The sequence below is a fragment of the Anabas testudineus genome, chromosome 13, assembly GCF_900324465.2.
Source record: "Anabas testudineus chromosome 13, fAnaTes1.2, whole genome shotgun sequence".
NCBI lineage: Eukaryota > Metazoa > Chordata > Actinopteri > Anabantiformes > Anabantidae > Anabas > Anabas testudineus.
In genome coordinates, this window is record NC_046622.1 from 20,155,201 (window position 1) to 20,177,091 (window position 21,891).

General features: G+C 37.7%; 2 protein-coding genes across 2 annotated transcripts; both read left to right on the forward strand.

Moving 5' to 3' along the window:
- The first annotated feature begins 2,931 nt into the window (after positions 1 to 2,931).
- LOC113172024 lies at positions 2,932 to 12,726 on the forward strand. Its single transcript, XM_033326308.1, is given in 15 exon segments — positions 2,932 to 3,023; positions 3,085 to 3,222; positions 3,364 to 3,652; positions 3,836 to 4,648; positions 4,732 to 4,956; positions 5,055 to 5,178; positions 5,297 to 5,707; positions 5,710 to 5,758; positions 5,760 to 6,204; positions 9,432 to 9,640; positions 9,734 to 10,022; positions 10,233 to 11,045; positions 11,146 to 11,373; positions 11,591 to 11,714; positions 11,813 to 12,726. Coding segments are annotated over 15 exon segments (5,163 nt in total).
- A 1,939-nt stretch (positions 12,727 to 14,665) lies between these two features.
- Positions 14,666 to 21,362, forward strand: LOC113172032 (extracellular calcium-sensing receptor-like). The gene is given in 7 exon segments (XM_026374838.1): positions 14,666 to 14,844; positions 18,492 to 18,777; positions 18,885 to 19,019; positions 19,021 to 19,710; positions 19,823 to 20,044; positions 20,140 to 20,263; positions 20,464 to 21,362. Coding segments are annotated over 7 exon segments (2,535 nt in total).
- Positions 21,363 to 21,891: the final 529 nt, after the last annotated feature.

The window sequence follows — 21,891 nt, forward strand, 5'->3', positions numbered from 1 at the left end:
CATAATATGATGAATCTATGTATCAGTGTATCACTGACCTTGCCCAATGGGCATGGTCGTACCCAACACTGAGGTCATTGAGGTTATTTGTTGTTATACTGTCATGAAATAAGTTTGGTAGTTTGATGCTGCAAAGATATTGTACAACACTTTCACTTACCACCTTCTTATCACCATTACTGCTTTATTGTGGACAGAGTGAATGATTTTGTTCTTACTACATAATCTTTATTCAAGACAGGTGTTCTCTGAGTAATTCAACTGCACAGACAGCTGAATCCATGGAAATGTGATTAATGTCAACTAGAGAATGTTACTTGCAAACAAATTTTAATTTCATTTAACCCCAGATGTCTTATGATGAACAACACCAAGCTAAATTAAGCAAAGACTGACTATCATGATGCTGGCTACTTGGTTTCACTTGAATAAGCTAGGTAGCCATCTAACATTCTAAAAGGTTGTATTGTATGTAGTATTTTTTCACTGACGCAGAAAACAATAAAATTTCTTCATAAATCATATTTTGGAGGAGGGGATATATAGGACAACAAGAGGGGAGTTAGAGAAAAAACAAAGACAGAAGGTAATGGAAAGAAAAAGTAAAACACAGGTACTGTCCATTCTACCAAAGGAAGGATTAGCATTACAGTGCCTATAAAAAGTATTCACATAATAAATCAATCATGGTCAATAAAACTTGGTGACTTATTGTCAAAGTGACTAATACGAAGTAATGTCATTTAAATAAAAATGTAAGGTGAAATCAGTGTTTGCATTAATATTGACCTAATTCAAGGTCCAGATAATTGGTGTAAGTTATCCCACAATTAGTGAAATGGGAATCACCTGAGTGTAGTGAACTTGTCTCAGGTGATTGCAGTATAAAGACACTTGTGTCTGGAAGGACCAGTAACTGGCTATTCAGTTACTTCAATTACACCACCAAAGACAAAAGAACACTCCCAGCAGCTCAGAGAACAGGTCATTGAAAAGCATAAGTCAGGGGATGGATAGAAAAAAATCTCCAAGACGCTGAACATTCCCCGGAGTTCAGTGAAATCCATCATCAAGACATGGAAGGAATATGGCACGTCTAAATCTGACAACAAGGTGAATGTTCTGGAGTGGCCGAGTTAAAGGCCAAACCTCAATCCAATAGATAATTTGTGGATGGACTTGAAAAGGGCTGTTCACACCCGATCCCAACGCATGCTGACAGAGCTTTAGCAGTTTTGCAAAGAAGAAATTCCAGTATCCAGACGTGCAAGCCTAATTAAGAGCTATTCACACAAACTCCATGCTGTGATTGCAGCCAAAGGTGCATCTACTAACTACTGACCTGAAGGGGGTGAATACTAATGCAAACTATAACTAAACAAACTAACTATTAATGAGGTATTGTTGTGAAAATATGATGTTAAAGTCGGCAACTTTTATTGACCATAACTGATTTATAATGTCAATAAAAGAATGAAACATCCAAGGATACTATATAATATATATACTATAGGCACTGTATGTCGCTGTGCTGTTCAACACAATCAAAAACTGAGTGCAAACAATGAAGGCCAAATTACCACACATATGTTCTTTGGTAGTTAAAGTGGAACCTAGCACAGACCTTGCATCATTATATTGTCTAAATTGCATTTGTGCAGTCAAGCACTGATGTTGGACAAGCCTCTAAAAAACAACCCCACATTATACCATGCCCTCCACCAAACTTTGCGCTTGCCACAATGCATTCAGGCAAGTACTGTTCTCCTGGCACCCCCCCCAAATCCAGACACATCCATCAGGTTGCCAGACAGAGAAGCGTCACTCCAGAAAACATGTATCCACTGCTCTAAAGTTCAGTGACACCGCTGCATCCCATGTGGGAGACTGGGGTTCAAATCCCAGCTATGGCTACCTCCAGTAGGGGTCCTTAGGCAAGACCTCCTCACGCTGCCCTGCCTACCCTTGTAACTTGTAATGACTGGTAAGTCGCTTTGGATAAAAGCGTCTGCTAAATGACTGTAATGTAATGTAATGTAATGTAATGCATCCCATGGTTTGCATTGCACTTAGTGATGTAAGGCTTGAATTAGACATTATTTTAGCAGTTTGGTATCATGAAACGTAAAACATTTTTCTGTACTCTGGGAAAGTTTTACAAGTTTTACAACACAAAAAGGTGTAATATACTTTATGCACAGACATCTCTATTATCATTGTTCTTTTCATTGTTTTGTGCTAGATGGTAACCGTTTTTTTTCATTCATGATGTTCCCCAGGCTTAATAGTATGTTTTTAATTGTAATGATGGCGACAAAGGGCCTCTAACCTTAACAAATCAGCTATTTTAACACACTACAGTTTTCACAAACTTAACTAAGTTGTTATTTTTATAATTCTATGTTTAGTCTTGTTTAGTTTTAGTCTCATTATAAGAATGGTCAGTCACAAGAATACTTCCATGGGTGTTATTATTTTTACCATAAAAAAGGTTCTCCAGTATGCCTTCTGCTTGTTCACTCCTATGGGATGCACAGTGGACGTACATTGTAGTTTTGATTGGAGGATTTGTGCTACTGCCGTTGTAATATTACACAATGTTTTTTTTTTTTTTTTATGTCATGGTCAAGTAAATGTCAAGTACATTTATTTTACAGAAGATAAACCACTATAATATTTTCTCCTCTGTATATCCCTTCATTTGTGATACAGCATATGGAACAATGGAACAAACAATCACATTTACTAATGTATGTAATGAAGCACACAGAAATGCATACTTTTAAACCCCACTTCATTACTTATTTCACAACATTTAAGACAGTTCATAAAAAATTGTAAATGAAAATTGAAATCCAGATTTTCACAAATAAAAATGCGTTTTGCTTAGTTGTTTGGTTTCCCCTGGTGTCCTGGGGTTTGAGTTCAAGCATGACGACTTCCAACTTGCTGCAGAATGTGTATAAAGCCCTTCCAGGAGCTGTAGAGGCTATTGACCCTGCCTGCAAAAAGAGCAGAAGGATGTCTCTGTTGATCCTGCTCCTCTTGGTTGTATTAATGGGAAACGGGGAATTCTTTGTGCAGACTGCAAGGCGTAGCACAACCACCTGAACTGGTCAAAGATGGTGATGTTGTTATTGGAGGCATATTTTCGTTTCGCACAGTGCAGGATTATGTTACTAACACATTTCAGACGATACCAGAAGTGCGCAAATGCAACATGTATGTATTGCCAGTCTCATATTTTATTTTATATAGTTTAAAATTTAAATTTTAAATTACTTGTGTGTCTGTGTATTTTGTTATGTCGTAATTAATACATTAGGATAAATACATATTCAGTGCTCTCTTTTATCACCGCAGCCTTAATTTGAGAGAATTCAAATTTGCTCAAACATTAATCTTTGCTATAAATGAAATAAACACAAATCCTGAAATGCTGCCTAATGTTAAACTTGGCTACAAGATTTATGATAACTGCGGAACCATGGATATACTCAGAGCTGCACTGGCACTGGTGAGTGGACTAAAGGGAGAAATCAGTGATAACAACTGCACTGAAAGTGAGACGGTACACGCCATCTTGGGACATTCTGGATCAGCACCAACTATTGCATTTGAACAAGTGGTTGCGAGGTTCCAAATACCTGTGGTGAGTCAAAAAAAGAATATTATAAAATGAAATGTATCACTGTAGTAAGTGTTTTTGTATAATTACAGTTATGCTGGGCTGCAATATTCTGACTATTGAATGAATTTGGAAATTAGTGATTGTGCAAATATGTGCTTTGTCATTACAAGTCGTATTTATTTTGTATGTATTTTTTAATTGCAGATCAGTCATTTTGCCACCTGTGCCTGTCTGAGCAACAGGAAAGAGTATCCTACTTTCTTCAGAACTATTCCCAGTGACTACTACCAAAGCAGAGCCCTGGCAAAGCTGGTCAAATACTTTGGATGGACATGGATTGGGGCTATAGCTGTGGATAATGAATATGGGCTCAGTGGCATAGCAGCATTTATCCAAGCTGCAAAAGAATTAGGAGTGTGCATTGAGTATTCTGAGGCATTTTTATCAACAGATCCACCTGACAGTCTTCAGAGAATAATAGAAATGATTAAGCGTTCCACTTCTCAAGTGATTATGGCTTTTATGTCTCACAGAGAAATAATGTTGCTGGCAAATGAGTTGTACAAACAGAACGTTACAGGTCTGCAGTGGGTTGGCAGCGATGCCTGGATCACAGATCCCTCTCTGGCTGACAGTGAGGGATACAGCATCTTAGTGGGCTCCCTGGGTTTTGTTGTCAGCAATGCTAAGATCCCGGGGCTGGGGGAGCACCTGAGGCGGCTCCACCCTTCACAGTTTCCAAACAGTCAGTTTGTGAAAGATTTCTGGGAATATACGTTTGCCTGCTCTCTAAATGAAACTGCAAACGCACACAGGAAGCCATGCAGCGGCTCTGAGAGCTTGAACAATGTCCAGTCATATTTTACAGATGTTTCTGACCTGAGATTCATCTACAATGTGTACAAGTCAGTTTACGCAGTGGCCCATGCTCTTCACAACCTGATCACATGTGATGAGAGGAATGGTCCTTTCTATAACGAAAGCTGCGCTGATACTAAAAATATTGAACCATGGCAAGTGAGTAACCACCACTTTAGTTTCACATGGTTATGACCGCAGATATCTGTTGTTTCATCCCAGTAATTCATACTTTCTACTAGGTTCTGCAATATCTCAAGACTGTGAATTTCACCACTGAGGAAGGAGAAAGAGTTTATTTTGACAGTAATGGAGATTCACCAGCAAGATATGAGCTTGTTAATTTACAAATGACAAACAAAGGAACCATGGAAGGTCTCACAGTGGGCATTTATGATGCTTCTCTTCCAGACAGTCAGTTTATCATGAATAACGTCTCTGTTGTCTGGGGAAACAGGCTAAACAAGGTAAAAGACAGAAAATGTCTTTTTAGTGTATTTAACTGTACATAGTTTATCCATTACAGTTAAACTGTGTTTATAAATTGTGTTTTCATGTGGAGAAGGTGCCTGTGTCAGTATGCAGCAAGAGCTGTCTTCCTGGAACTAGTAAGGTCCTCCAGAAAGGAAGGCCGGTCTGCTGTTTTGACTGCATACCTTGTCCAGCAGGCGAGATCAGCAATTTAACAAGTAAATATACATGTACATGTATTTAAATTAGTCCTCCAAAAATATGAAAAGAAAATATGATATTATTATTGTCACCCCTGAAATCTTAACCTTTTCTAAAAAGCATTCTGTTTTGCAGATTCAGTACACTGCATGAAATGTCCACTGGAGTTCTGGTCCAACAAACAAAGAGATGCCTGCATCCCCAAACTAATAGAATTCTTGGCATATGATGAAATCCTGGGGACATTGTTAGCTTTACTTTCATTTTTAGGTGTGTTTCTAACTTTGTTAATAACAATAGTTTTTCATTGCCACAAAGAAACACCAATAGTACGAGCCAACAACTCTGAGCTGAGCTTCCTGCTGCTCTTCTCCTTGACTCTGTGTTTCCTGTGTTCTCTGACCTTTATCGGTCGACCCTCTGAGTGGTCCTGCATGCTGAGACACACAGCATTCGGCATCACCTTTGTCCTCTGTATCTCTTGTGTTCTGGGGAAAACTATGGTGGTGTTAATGGCCTTCAGGGCTTCACTTCCAGGCAGTAATGTGATGAAATGGTTTGGACCAACACAGCAGAGACTCAGTGTTCTGGCTTTCACTCTCGTTCAGTTTGCTATTTGTATACTTTGGCTGACAATCAATCCTCCTTTTCCTTTCGAGAATTTGTTGCTATTTCAGGACAAAATCATCTTAGAGTGCAATCTTGGCTCAGCTTTAGGGTTCTGGGCTGTACTAGGATACATTGGTCTTTTAGCTGTCCTGTGTTTTGCACTTGCTTTTCTGGCACGGAAACTACCTGATAATTTTAATGAGGCTAAACTAATCACCTTTAGCATGTTGATCTTCTGTGCAGTCTGGGTAACTTTTATCCCTGCATACGTCAGCTCTCCTGGCAAATTCACAGTGGCTGTGGAAATATTTGCCATTCTGGCCTCTAGCTACGGGCTACTCTTCTGCCTTTTTCTGCCAAAATGTTATATTATTTTGTTTAGGCCTGAGCGCAACACTAAGAGACACATCATGGGAAAGACATCCAACAGTGATGTACGTTATTAATTATGGTCAGTTCTTCCTAAATGCATTTATTTCTACATTACTGTTGTATTTTCCTTGTGTCTGTTTCCAATTTGTGCCTGTTTGTGTTACTGAATAAATCTTTATTCTCAATTAAACAACTCTGCTGTTTTTCACTCATTTATTCAGAACCACCACAATTAAAGTAGATAAGTAGCAAATTGCTTTTACCACTATGTGTCAAGAATGTCAGTATAAATCTACTGGCAGCACATTATTAGCAGTAATAGTAGTAGCAATAACAAGTTAGTGGAGTACATAAAAAATGATTTTCTTTTTGAATATTATAAAACAGACTTTACAGTAACTATTTTTAATGGTGAATGAACAAATTAATGAATTGTCCTGTACTGTAAGTATACTTTTATTCACGTCAAACACCAGAGGGTGCCCAACACACATATGTTTGCAAGATGCAAGTATTCCTATCAGAAGTAAGTGAGAACACAGAAAATACTAAACATAAAGTAAATTATGCTAGTGCTATTTTAAGTTTCATATTATCACTTTATTACTACACTATGCTCTTGGTTTTGGCTCGTGTAATATTCTGACCATTTATTTTTTTATTTATTACGTATTATGCATCTAGAGTCATTTCATTTTGAATACCAAAGAAAAGAAAAGAAAAAACACCACAGTACAACCAAACTTATAAATGCTGAGCAACACTTCCTGCAATGATGCATGGGCAAGAAAACAAGCTGCCTCGCTTATGTATCCTTATTAAAGCAAGGTCAGTTCAAAAAAAAAGAGTTAATTATCCTGTATGTTAACTAAACTATTCTACAATTGACGCATGTTACCATTTTACCAGCTAACTTCACATGGTTCCCATCCCATATCACCACATACTTTCACCTACAATTTTTGGGCCATTTCATGTATTGAAGCATTATTCCAGTTTTAAAAGTGACCGTCTAAGATAAAACCTAAAAAACCTAAATATTTGTTATTCTCTGGGTGACATTCTCTGGGTATTATGAGTACCAGAAGGGATAGCAAACCACTCAGTTCTGAAGTCCTAACTGTTTTTCAATCTCAGAAATTAACTGCAAGGTCAACTGCAGACTTAGCAACAAATGTGCAAGTGAATAAGAAACATTTACTACCTCCACAGAGGGCTGACAGCATGAATACAACACAGGGGTTCAGGAACCACTGCTCATATTCAGCTCAGCTTGTTAGGCTCATGCTCAGTTGCACCTGTAACTATAGATCCATCACTGCATGTTTTTTTAAGCAAACATCTAAAGTGAATCTGAAAAGTTTGAAGTCTACAGTCTAGGGGAAAAAATAAGAACCACAATCCCGTGATGAGGTTCTGTAATTGCTCGACGTGTGCAGGCCAAGAGAAGAATACAATTAGGTTAGGTAAAAAGATGATGAAAAGGTGTGCAGTGTCATGCACATTGGGCTTAATGGTGGCCTGAAGTTTTGTTCAGGTTGTTTGGAATCACATACAAGGTCAGCAGTAGCAAGGGTGCAGGATTACCATAATGCAACATTACAATTAACTGTTGTCAGAACTGCATCAAAAATTACAAAAGTACTAAATGACTGATGATCTGTAATTGAAATATGTCACTGTTAACAGTGTCACTGTTGAGACAACTTGTCGCAAAACTTTCTGATTGCATGACTAGAAAGTTTCAAAAACCATTAGGCATGCTACACTGACCCGGATGCCTCTTGACATTCATGAAAACAATATTTGCACCACTGTTATCCTCAAGTTTAAACAATGATGCAATTCAACAAAATTAATGGATATACATAAACACAAAAACAACACAGAAGGAAAACATGATACGCAAGACAAATAAGTCCCCATCTGTTGTACACAGGACTTTATTACCCAGTGGTTTGACTCCGGGGGGAAATCTGCCGCGCGGCCCTAAAATTAATACACAAGAGATTAAACATTGCAACATATCGCTTCATTATTTTACTCCACAACAGGATCATCAGGTGGCATATTCCATCAAGCGGAAAAAAAAATACATCTAAACTAATTAACACCATTGTCACAACATGTAGATGTTACATTTTAAATTAATTAAGGGTTTGTTTTGATCATGTCCCTCTCGCTTTCTTGTTATTGTTGATTATAGCTCTGAACTTTGTTCTACTGCTCTGTGCCACTGAGAAAACACACACCTTAACAATGTAGAGCCTGTTTATACTTTTGCTAGTCATTGTTTCTGATTACTTACTGTTTCCTTTGTAATTCTTTGAGGATAACAAAGACCCTAAACTTCCCTTCTTTTGTTCATAAATATGTGTTGCTGTTTTTCTAGGTGTAGATCCAAAATTAAGCAATTGTTTAAGGTATTAATTGGAAATTTGAGGTCATGACCTTACAAATGTATTACAGCATATATTATGTCCCGCTCAGTCAGGTTGTGCAGGCACAGTATTTGCAGGCCTGCATGACACCAGATAAGGGACACTCCACCATTACATTTAATTTTTCCAATTTATTATTTTTTTTATTCAAATTTGATTTTCCAGATTCTTAACTTTGCTTTAAATAATACGAAAAAGGTACACCCCCATTCATCCCCCACCTCATAACTACATTGCTGAGGGTTACATGTGTTTTCATAGTTTCAGCTTTTGTGTTTTTCTAAAAGTGTAGCACATTGGACATCAAGATGCAAACACTGAGAAAAATCCCATTACAAGTATATCTGATATTACTTTGAAATCATTTGACAATTAAATGAGAAGATTAGAAAAGGTTTTGATTTATGGTCAAATAATGTACTGCTAAGCAACTAGCGACTACCTACAAATATCAATCACGTGTGTGTGAACATTTTTCCCACAAAGCATTGAAATGCCAACACAGTTTTAAATTGTTATGATGCTGATTCATGAAGATTATAGCATCATGTTAACATCATCAGATTTACTGGTGAATTGTATTAAGACGTAAAGACAATAACTGTTCAGCGTCAGTGTGTTGAAATACAACTTCCACTTAATCAATATGTACTGTATTTTTATATTGTGCCTATTGCGTACTGTTCATGTACTGCACGCACGTATTCGGACTCATGCCACACCTTATTTCTTTTTCCTTTGGGACTCTACCGAGCAAGTTCAGGGACATGACTATGGACATGAATTATGATGAACATAGATAAGGAGACTATAAAGAGTCATGTCATGGAGTGGGGAACAGCCTGCAGGTTGGAGCAATGTCTCTGCTGAAACTGCTCTTCCTAGTTCTTCTGATCAGGAGGGTGATGCCTGTGTGCCGGCTGCAGGGGACAGTACAACCACCTGAGATGACCAAGGCTGGAGACTTCATCTTAGGTGGCATCTTCACCTTTCGAACTGGATACATTGACAGTGTGCCCACCTTTCAAACCTTACCCATTTCGCCAACCTGCCTGGAGTGAGCATGTGTTTTTGTAGTTTTACTCTGATTTTCTCTTATACTGTGCTCTTCTTGAACATTTTTTTAATAACATCTTTTTTTTTTTTGCAGCATCAATGTAAGAGAATTCAAATTTGCCCACACCATGATCTTTGCAATTGAAGAAATAAATCAAAATCCTGCAATTCTCCCAAACCGCACACTGGGCTACAAAATACACAATTCCTGTGGAATAACAAACATTATGATGTCTGCTATAGATTTAGCCAACGGGCAGAGGGAGATCATAGATGAGAAAAACTGTACAAAGGCTGACACCGCACACGCTATACTAGGCCACTCTGGCTCTGCACCTACTGTGGGCTTTGCTCGGATTGTAGGAAGGTTTCAGATACCAGTGGTAATTATTTTATAATTATTTAGTTTATACATATGTAATTTTTAAACTAAACTGTTATTTTAGTTGCTGATCTTATATCTAATAATTGTAGATTACAATAACTGAATTAGCTTCTCTTATATTATACATGCTTACTTACATTGTAGTATATGAGACTATTCTATTGAAATAACGAACATCTGTTTTATTTCACATCTGTCTTTTTCACAGATTAGTCACTTTGCAACCTGTGCTTGTCTGAGCAACAGGGAGGAGTTCCCATCCTTCTTCCGCACTATTCCCAGTGACCTCCACCAGAGCAGAGCCCTGGCCAAGCTGGTCAAGTTCTTTGGCTGGACATGGGTGGGGGCAATAAGTAACAAAAATGACTATGGCATCAATGGGATTGTTGCATTTATACATGCTGCACAAGAAGAAGGAGTGTGCATAGAATATCATGAGGCATTTGAGCAAACAGGTCCTCGTGAAGAACTAAGAAAAGTAGTTGAAACTGTGAAGTACTCCACGTCTAAAGTCATTGTGGCCTTCATGTCTCAAAGAGAAATTAAAGTGTTGGCCACCGAGTTGTACAAACAGAACGTTACAGGTCTGCAGTGGGTTGGCAGCGATGCCTGGATCACAGATCCCTCTCTGGCTGACAGTGAGGGATACAGCATCTTGGTGGGCTCCCTGGGCTTTGTTGTCAGCAATGCTAAGATCCCGGGGCTGGGGGAGCACCTGAGGCGGCTCCACCCTTCACAGTTTCCAAACAGTCAGTTTGTGAAAGATTTCTGGGAATATACGTTTGCCTGCTCTCTAAATGAAACCGCAAACGCACACAGGAAGCCATGCAGCGGCTCTGAGAGCTTGAACAATGTCCAGTCATATTTTACAGATGTTTCTGACCTGAGATTCATCTACAATGTGTACAAGTCAGTTTACGCAGTGGCCCATGCTCTCCACAACCTGACCACATGTGATGAGAGGAATGGTCCTTTCTATAACGAAAGCGCCGCTGATACTAAAAACATTGAACCATGGCAGGTGATGAATAGGAGAAGACAATTTGTCTTTTGAAATCACTGTTTATTTTAAACTCACACGTAATTAGACAAGACTACAAATTAAAATCTCTCCTTTGCAGGTGCTACATTATTTAAAGAATATTGACTTCACAATAGGTCAAGGGGAGAGAGTGACCTTTGACCAGAATGGAGATTCACCTGCAAGATACGAACTAGTAAATTTACAACATGTAACCTCAGGAACTCTGCATGTTGCCACAGTTGGTGTTTTTGATGCCACTCTGCCCCCTGACCATCATTTTATAATGAACGGCATGGAGATATTGTGGGGAGGAGGCGGTGATATGGTACACATTCATAGCGCTTTGTTCTTACATTTCTGGGTTGTCAGTTCCAATGCCATTCTGCATGCTTCATAAGCCATTATTGTGAATTAAAGTGAAAGTGAAGTGCACAGCTTCACTTTAGCATTAGCACATTGAAATAACGTGTAAATCAAAAAAAAAAAAAAAAAAAAAAAAGGTAAGCACATTGTAAGTCACATACAACATATTCATGCAGCAGGTTCCTGTGTCAGTGTGCACTGAGAGCTGTCCCCCAGGAAAACGCAAAGTCCTGCAGAAAAGAAGGCCTATTTGCTGTTATGACTGTATACCATGTGCAGAAGGAGAAATCAGCAACACTACAGGTTTGATTATTAAAAGCTTAAATTTTACATATGACATTTATCTATAGGAGAAAATAGATGTAGATTTTTTTTTACTTACTGTGTTTCTTTTTATACAGACTCTACAGAGTGCCTCAAATGTCCCATTGATTATTGGCCAAATGCCAGAAGAGACACGTGCATCTTGAAGGAAATTGAATTTCTGTCTTATGCAGAGATCATGGGGATTGTTTTGACATTGTTTTGTTTAATGGGAGTGATTTTAACAACAATGGTAGCATTAGTGTTCTTTCATTTCCAGGAAACTCCTATTGTCAGGGCCAACAACTCTGAGCTGAGCTTCCTGCTGCTCTTCTCCTTGACTCTGTGTTTCCTGTGTTCTCTGACATTTATCGGCCGACCCTCTGAGTGGTCCTGCATGCTGAGACACACAGCATTCGGCATCACCTTTGTCCTCTGCATCTCTTGTGTTCTGGGGAAAACTATGGTGGTGTTAATGGCCTTCAGGGCTTCACTTCCAGGCAGTAATGTGATGAAATGGTTTGGACCAACACAGCAGAGACTCAGTGTTCTGGCCTTCACTTTGATACAGGTTTTGATTTGTATACTTTGGCTGACAATCAACCCTCCTTTTCCCTTTAAAAATATGAATTATTATAAGGACAAGATTATTCTCGAGTGTGCGCTTGGGTCACCTATTGGGTTTTGGGCTGTGTTAGGATACATTGGACTTCTATCTTTCTTATGTTTCATTCTTGCTTTTCTGGCTCGAAAGCTGCCTGATAATTTTAACGAAGCTAAATTTATCACCTTCAGCATGTTGATCTTCTGTGCAGTGTGGATCACATTTATCCCAGCATATGTCAGTTCTCCAGGGAAGTTTACTGTGGCTGTGGAGATATTTGCCATCCTGGCCTCAAGCTATGGGCTACTTTTCTGCATTTTTATGCCTAAATGTTTTATTATTTTGTTTAGGCCAGAACAAAATACCAAAAAACATTTAATGGGCAAAACAAAAGTTATTCAATATTAGGTTAACTTAGCAAAAAAAAAAACTACACTTGTTGAAACATGAAAGACAGACTATAAACATAATTATATTGTCTTTCTGTTAGAATCTATTGGCATAGCATTTTGCTGAAGGACGTGCATGTAATCAATTGAGGGTAGGAGGAATAGAAACAATGGAGCAATCCATCAGATGGGATGACCTAAAGCAACTGTAGCAAAGAAAAATCTTTTTGTCCTATATAAATAAAGAGCTATTTAAAGAGCTACTTTGTGCATTAGTTATACATTTAGTTATTTGCCAGACACTTTTATCCAAAGTTTTTCAGGTTCCCAGAGTGGAAAACTGGCTCATAATTTTTATATATTGGTCTTTATGTAGTACTCTAGGAGCAATAGTCTTAAGAGTGAAGGTCACAGAACTCTAATTTCACTTAAAATAAATCTGACATTCTGCCTGTAGGTGGCAGTATAACATTCTCTGTGCTACAAAAAAAGAAGCAAAACAATGTGCAAAGTCTTTTAATTAAAAGGACTGACCATAAAAACACAGAGAGTAGTTCTCTCAGTGCCATCAAGTGGCATCAAGATGACTCTCACTCTTCAGGGAAAACTACATCTTAGCTGCCAACTCACCATACGCACCTGTTCTGCACCTGTCCCCAACACAGAGGACACCAGTCCAAGTACACAGCCCTTATTTGTAGCATTAAGATGATGTCAGTGACAACAGCACAGTGTCTTGTCACAGTCTTTCACAAGCTTGTTTAGTTATTTGTTGATAAAAAAAAAGTGGAACACATGCCATCATAGAGCCCATTTTCAAATGTTCCTTTGTTAGTTGATTTTTAACTTGAAAATCAGTTCATCATTGAATATTTTTTTTTAATTAAACACACATAGTGTAATAACGACCTTCTTATCTCCATGCTTGCCTGTCTCTATTGTAGATCCACCACTTAAAAGCATATGATGAGTTTTTTGGTATAGTATATTAATCCACCTGGGTGATTTGTCAGTAGGAAACAACCTTAACTATTTACATTCAATGTACGAATTACAACTGGGCCTTTTATACTTTTTTTTTTGTCAGTTTATACTTAGGTTATAGAAAAAAAAAATGTCTAAGACCAATAGCAGGTGACTACTGTAGGCTGCAGAGAAAACATTCAAGAATTAGATGGTAACTCAAGAATATGTTATGTTAGTACTCAGAATGACAGGAAACAGATGTTTATTTATTTGTCTTTTTTATTACTAGAAACCAAAATTATTGTCAGTAATTAATCTGCTCTCACTGTTTGTGAGTATTAACAGCACACTGGTCTCGTCCTTTCTGCTGGCTAGTTCGTTGGCTAGGTTGAAGCAATATGCTGAAGCTGCATAAAATTGAGTCCAGTCCTCTTTCTCAGATCATCATCAATGACAGTCAAAGAGTGTCTAGAGTTTTTTTATTCATATAATCACTCCAGTTAACTTTACAACAGTAACAGAAGTTTCATCAGCTGTGAGAATTTCCATTAATAATTAGAATTTATTATTAATGGATTAATTAATAAAATGATATATTATTGATGAAATGCATTACATGACTTTATTTAGTGTTTATATATGCACAGTTATGAGACTGTTTATGATACAGTCTCAATATGGTCCTTATAGAATCAGCTGTAAAAATGTCAAGGCCTTGCCAAAATTACAAACACTGATTATACTGTAAGACATATTATACTTACTTAGAATACTATACGTTATTATAATTTTTTTTAAACAAGGGCTGCATATATTTTTGTGAGACTTATATGTATATTATATACTTCATGCCTGACATCACTAGAGCCACGAAAAAAAGTGTACCTCTGAGAATGGTTTGCCAAGTTGCCTCCTACACCTTGGCAGCAGAGAGGAAGCTATAAAACACATTGTTCCGTGAAACGTGGCTGTGCCAAAGGCGAGGCTCTGAGATGACAACAGTCACATTTGTCTTCCTAACACTGTTCTCCTGGATGGTGTCCTCTGGCACGTGGCTCAGCCTGGACCAGTGCACTGATCTCAGTCAGTATGATGAAGAGACAAAGGGTTTCAGCTCAAGCGCTTCATATAAAAACACTGTTATTCATGACAAAGCAAAAACATGTGAGAGGTAAGTGATTAGTGAAATGAACTGCTTTTCTGCATTTCCTCTATTTGTTTATTGCTCATTAACTTGCTTTTTTTTAAGTCGAGGATGTGGATGCCCTGGTGTATGTTCCCAGAGATAATAAGCAATTAACGTGTAATTTAATGATTTCCTCAGTGGGGAACCAACCTCAGTTATTACCTACCTAAACACCATATTGTGAGACCCCTCAAAAGACAATTACATTATCTCTAGAGAAGCTTTTATGAGTCCATTACAATTTAAAGCAATTTTACTGTGATTGTAGACTTGGATTATGTTACCCCATTCTTTTCATAATGCACTGTTATTTCTGAAGATGTTTTACATTTAGAGGGATGCTTTTATCTTTTTATGTCATTTCCCTAGCACTGCTGAAATGAGTGTTGCTGTGAAGGGGATTTTTACAAAGTGTATAATCACCAAAGACTGTTCGCTCTTTCCTGATGTGACTGTGAACTGCATTAATGGCTGTATGAACCCGTTGCAAAGACAGAAGGACACGGTAAATCGAGAGAAGCAAAGCGAGCATGTCTGCAAATGTACAATTGCGCAGTCATTGCTGTATTACTTGTCTAAGTCCAGTTGTCTCCTGCTCACAATCGAGGTGAGCATCAGAATTAGATGTTAACATGAAGTCTATACCTATTATTGTATATTGCATATAAAATCTTAATTTGAATTTAAAACCATATTCTTCACAATTAGTAGCATCCCTTTGTATACACAGTGTTTCAGCTCATGCTTGTTAATGAGAGGCATTAATGATCTTATGTGTTTGTAATTTTCTTTCATACAGATAAAGACAGATAATCACAACAATCCTTCCAATCACAGCACGACATCTGCGTCTCACTGCTCCTGCATCATTACTCTTGTTCTAGTGGACCACTGGAAAACAAGTGATTGTGTCTGCTTTTGTAAGCCATGCAACCTTGAGGTTAAATTCCTGCAAGTTTTTCCATTCAGAGAATCATGCAGACCTCCAGTTCCAGACATCTTCATTCTGTCTGAGCGTCAAGTGAGCCTGAAGTCCTCACAAGAATCAAAGACTTATGTCAGGGTCTGCTGTGCGCAGGTTTGCATGTCTACCTAAAATATTTTTATAAAATGACTTAATTATGCCTCTAAAAATATTGGAAAATCTATATTTTAATTAAGTATTGAAATATGAATATACATTGCAATACATTGCATCATCAGTGAAAACCTATTTATAGATAAGTCATTTATAGAGAATATAAGCAATGACATATCTATTATGTTGAGTTATTAAGTGAATTTATATGTATTGATGTAGATTCCTGAAAATCCATTACAACCATGAACTAGCAAAGTCAAACTTTTATGAAAAAGTTTGAACAAATTCAATATCAACTTACTCTACATCATATAATGTTAAATTACCTCTATGCATTTGCATATCCCTGTGGTGTGTGTACAATAACTCATGTTTATTTCCTATCGCTAGATTCTATTAAAGTTCTATGGAACTAATTGCCAAAAAGAAGCATTTCTAACGCAAACAGGTATTTGTTTAAGGAAATTTTTCATCTACTGTATTCATATATTCCTAATTTCATTATAACCTAAAACTTCTTTTCTTAGGTGACATCATATATACTACATACACAGGCAGAGTGGAAAGTGTGTGGATTACACTCACCAGCAGATGGGTTCGAAGATGTTTACTGGCAGCTGTATTACTGCTTGGAATCTACATGACAATAACGAAAATGACACCAAACAGGGTCAGTGCTGCTCGTGGTAGTAATGCCACATTAGTGATTCTGTTTACAATGACAGTCCACAGTTTTTCACCATCTTTTGCCTTCCATCAGTCCCCTGCCTGGTCCCATATAGCTGTTGAGATCTCTTTTGTCATCTGCCTCTCTTGTGCCCTGGGCAGCGCTCTCCATATGTTATTTGCCGGCAGGACTGCTCATACTGTCATCACATTTTTCTGTCCCACACAGCAGAAATTTAGGGCTCTGCCTGTAAGTGTGTTGCTTTTCTGGTTGACTTTCAGCCCTTCCATTCCAAAGAAGAATTTGAAAAGCTGGTTTGAAAACATCCTTGGTGAATGTAGTATGGGATCCACACTAAAACTTTGGACTGTGTTAGGGCAGATAGAGGTACTGGCTACTCTGTACTGTATCTTTGTTTCCCTTCCCAATTTGCTGCAATCTATTGTGACTAAATTAAATTTTTTGAGTGTTTTATTACATGTTCAACTGGTAACCTGTCTACACAATTCAAGGGTACCAATAAAGTATGTAGTGGTTATTAAGATCAACAGGTTAATGTAAAGTCAGCTGCAAGCTGTCATATATTATGCAACTACGATGTTAAATATTTACAGCAAATTAATCAAATACAAGAAAAAAGCAAAACATTATAATATGAATGTCACCTCCAATAACATCTTCTCAACTTGTTGGTGCTCTTTGTGATTTTTTTTTTCCCATGAGCAAGCAGACACTCTACAGTGACTAAAGTCCATTCAAACTGCATTGGCTCTCATTAGGTCTGCTATAGATGACACATTTTGTGATAGAAACAAACCCTTGTACAGAGCTCAGGCATATTAAATTTATTTTTAACAATAAAGTTTCCCTGTGTGTTTATTTAATGCTGTTTTATGACCTTGTAATGTAAAATATATACAATAAAAGTTTGAAATTGTGCGTAAAAAGATTGCACTCCAGTCCAGCCTCCACACTAACTAAACTGAGTGTTTCATAATCTTAACTACAAGTAGATTATTATAACCATGACAGGTAGGATCAGGCACACTGCCAACAGTACACTCCATATTTTTCACTGTGTTCATGATGATGAGTTTGGCAAGTACTTTTTTGCTTCATGTAGGACAAAATATTAGTTTATGTGGAGACTTAGCCAAAAGTAACTTGATATTACTATTGTTACTAAATATATATATTATATTTAACAAATAATAAGTCATGTAACATATTATCTTTGATAAGTAAGTACCTGACAGAACCTGTCCAATATTTTTTCCAGTTTCTTACTTTCTCCAAAGAATTGCACAGAAGTTAGTGTGCAATGTTTAAATTACTTGAAAATTCCTTGGAGAAGCGGTTACTGTACAGTACTGTGTGTTCCTTGTATGTGGCAGACACCCCTTTCTGTTGTGCCAGTTATGTCCCCCATGGGAAATAAATCAACCTCTTATGAAGACAGCACATGTAACTGCATTCGAGTTCAATAAGAGCTGTGTCTTTATGATCTGTTTCAAAATATGCAAAGCAAACGTTCGGACAGCTACGTTTTTCTACTATGTTTGTTTGTTTTCTACTTGAAGACAGCTTGGGGCTGTGAACAGTTTGGCAGGTTTAACATGCCAAGTTTGTTCAAACAAGGGGACATAATGATCGGAGGAATTTTTCCAATTTTTATCAAAGAGATAATTAGTACTTCTATGTTTGAGAGGGAGCCACCTGAAGTAAAATGTGAAGGGTAAGTTCACAGTACACCTTTAAATACATCATATATGCTCATCTTCTTCTACAAAGTTTCCATTATATGAACATGTGCTGCTGCAGCTCTGTAATTCTCCATACTATTTCAATCTACACTCCTTTGAAAAAAAACTTTTCAAATTCTAGACTGGACCTCCGAGCTTTCCGTTGGACCCAAGTAATGATATTTTCAATTGAAGAAATCAACAAAGATCCTGCTCTCCTTCCAAACATATCACTTGGCTACAGGATCCTTAACTCTTGTGCATCTCCTACAAATACATTACGTGCTGCACTAACACTAGCTAGTGGATTAGAAGAGATCAGCTCAACTTCCCCTTGTCCTCCAGCAATATCTGCCCTTATAGCAGAGTCAGGATCATCTCAATCTATAGCTGTGGCTGGAGCTCTTGGACCATTTCAACTACCAATAGTAAGAGACAGAAATAACACTTAACACAAACTTCATAGAGTGAAACCTGTTGCTATGTACTTAGTTTATTGTATTTCTTTCAGAATTGTTTTGATGTTTTTTTATAGGTAAGTTATTTCTCAACATGTGCCTGCCTAAGTAACAGATTGAAATATCCAACCTTTTTTCGGACTATGCCCAGCGACTACTTTCAGGCAAAAGCTTTGGCAGCACTGGTCAAACGTTTTGGCTGGCAGTGGATCGGGGATCATACAGTCAGACAATGACTATGGTCGGAATGGGATCCTCTCATTTACTGAGGAAGTTCAAAAGTTTGGTGTTTGTATTCCATTTGTTGGGAAAGTTCTACGTACGTATCCAATGGATAAAATTCTGAATGTTGTGGAAATGATCAAGCAATCAACTGTCAAAGTCATTCTGGCCTTTACTCCTGAAGGTGACTTTTATCCTTTGATGAAAGAGATAGTGAAGCAGAACATAACAGGAATTCAGTGGATTGCTAGTGAGGCTTGGATAACGGCACTTCGACCCTCCACACCGGAAATCTACCAAGCTTTTGGTGGAACCTTAGGATTTGTGGTGCAAAAGATGGCTATCCCAAATCTACGCCCTTTTCTTACAAGCATTGATCCTTATAAGGATCCAAGTGCAGCTTTTGTGAGGGATTTCTGGGAAGTTATGTTGGGCTGTAGACCTGTTTTACCTGGAGAACACCGTGTAAATGAGGCAACAATTAAAATGTGCACAGGCAATGAGACATTAATAAATTCCCAGGACATGTTCTTTAATGTTACAGAGCTCAGAGACACTTATAATGTGTATAAAGCAGTTTATGCCATTGCACATGCCCTACATCAGCTGATATTCTGTCAATCAGTTGGAGAAAAACCAGTGAAGCCTTGTTTGAATATATCAGACATTCAGCCCAAACAGGTGAGAAGTAGTGTAAATAAAATATCCTAAACAAAGCAAATGTGTCTTTATAAAAATGTGTTTGTTTGTATAAACACTTAAGAATATCTAACATGAAATGTTTCTTTCTCAGGTCACTGATCAGTTACAAATGGTAAATTTTATAAATCAGTTTGGGGATAATGTGTTCTTTGATAAGAATGGTGACCCTCCAGCTTATTATGACCTTGTTAACTGGCAACTAATTAATAGCCAGGTGTACCATGTAACACTGGGTCATTTTTCCTCTGCTGCTAATGGTGCTTATGAGCTCAGCATACAGGAGGAAGAGATTGTGTGGAGAACCGGGAAAACGGTAATCATAAAAAACTAGCTAAGCATTAGTAAAGCTTTGTTGACACCAATGGTGTATTTTTAACCTGAAAGGATGTTGACAATTTTATGTTTTAGGTTCCAGCATCATTGTGCTCTAATATTTGTCCAGTAGGGACCAGGAAAGCGCAGATTAAGGGAAAACCCACCTGTTGTTTTGACTGTATCCCATGTGCTGATGGAACTATAGCTAATTCAACAGGTAAAACAAATGTGCATCAAAAGCCTGTATGTCATACCAAACCAAACATACACATCTAATTTCATAGCGTGACTTTTTTGTAAGTTAATTGTCTGTTGTTACTGCATTTTTTTCTTCATTCATTAAATTTATAATTTATTTCATCTGTGCAAACTAGACATCTTGATGTGTAACTCATACTTTCTTTTTGTCCTTATCAGGTGCCACAGAGTGCACACCCTGTCCACAGGAATACTGGTCCAATGAAAGGAAAGATGAATGTATTCCTAAAACATTTGAGTTTCTGACATACCATGAGCCAATGGGAATAGCTGTCACAGTTGTATCTCTGCTAGGTGCCTCCCTGTCACTGGCCACAGTGATGGTTTTCATCCGCTACAGGGAAACTCCTGTGATTAAGGCCAGCAACTCTGAGCTGAGCTGTTTTCTGTTGTTTTCTCTGTTGCTGTGTTTTCTCTGTCCTCTCACTTTCATTGGCAGACCCACAATCTGGACATGCATGTTACGCCACACAGCTTTTGCTGTGACATTTGCACTCTGTATTTCCTGTGTCTTGGGAAAAACTATTGTTGTTGTCACAGCTTTTAGAGCCACATTTCCTGGGAACAAAGTTGCAACAAAGTTTGGTCCTGCACAGCAAAGGATCATAGTTTTCTCCTGTACTGTGATTCAGATAGTAATATGTGTTTTGTGGCTTAAGTTAAACCCACCTTTCCCAGACATGGTTTTCAGATACAGCAACAAGAAGATAGTTTTAGAATGTAACCCAGGTTCTGAGGCAGCTTTTTATGCAGTGCTGGGGTACATAGGACTTCTTGCAGTAATATGTTTAGTTCTAGCATTTCTAGCAAGAAAGTTGCCTGATAATTTTAATGAAGCCAAATTTATCACATTTAGTATGCTGATATTTTGCGCTGTATGGATCACCTTTATCCCAGCATACATCAGCTCTCCTGGAAAGTTCACTGTAGCTGTGGAAACATTTGCAATTTTGTCTTCAGCATTTGGTTTATTAATTTGCATTTTTGCACCTAAATGCTACATCATATTAATTAAGCCAAAGAAAAATACCAGGAGACATATAATGGGGAAAATGTAAAGAATGTGGTTCTTGGAGCACACTTCTCATCTACTATACTGTACCAAGAATAGTTTATGAGAAAAGGAAGAATATATACAATTTTAAATAATAAACAGTGAGCAATTTTGATATTATACTGTTATTTATTATCATATATTGTAATATGACAGTAAAATATATGTGTTCTATGCTGTAGGTAGGAGAATACCATGGATGGAAATTACTTTATATTTAGCATCAATGAATGTATAATCTATCAATGATCATTAGTATTAATGATAATCACTTGGGGATGCTTACCGAATCATTTTATGCTGACAAAATTATTAAATTAAACAGAACCTGGGCACCTTGCAGTTGTTGAGTCATGAAGCTCACTGGAAATTGGGTCATGGTTTTGAAATGGCCCAGTCAAAGTGAGACGATAACCCAACTGAAATACTGGGGCAGGACTTTAAGAGAGCTGTGCTTAAGTGAATACTGTACTGTACTGAAAGAAATGCTGTACAGAAGAATGGGCCACAATTCCTACACAATGATGTGAGAG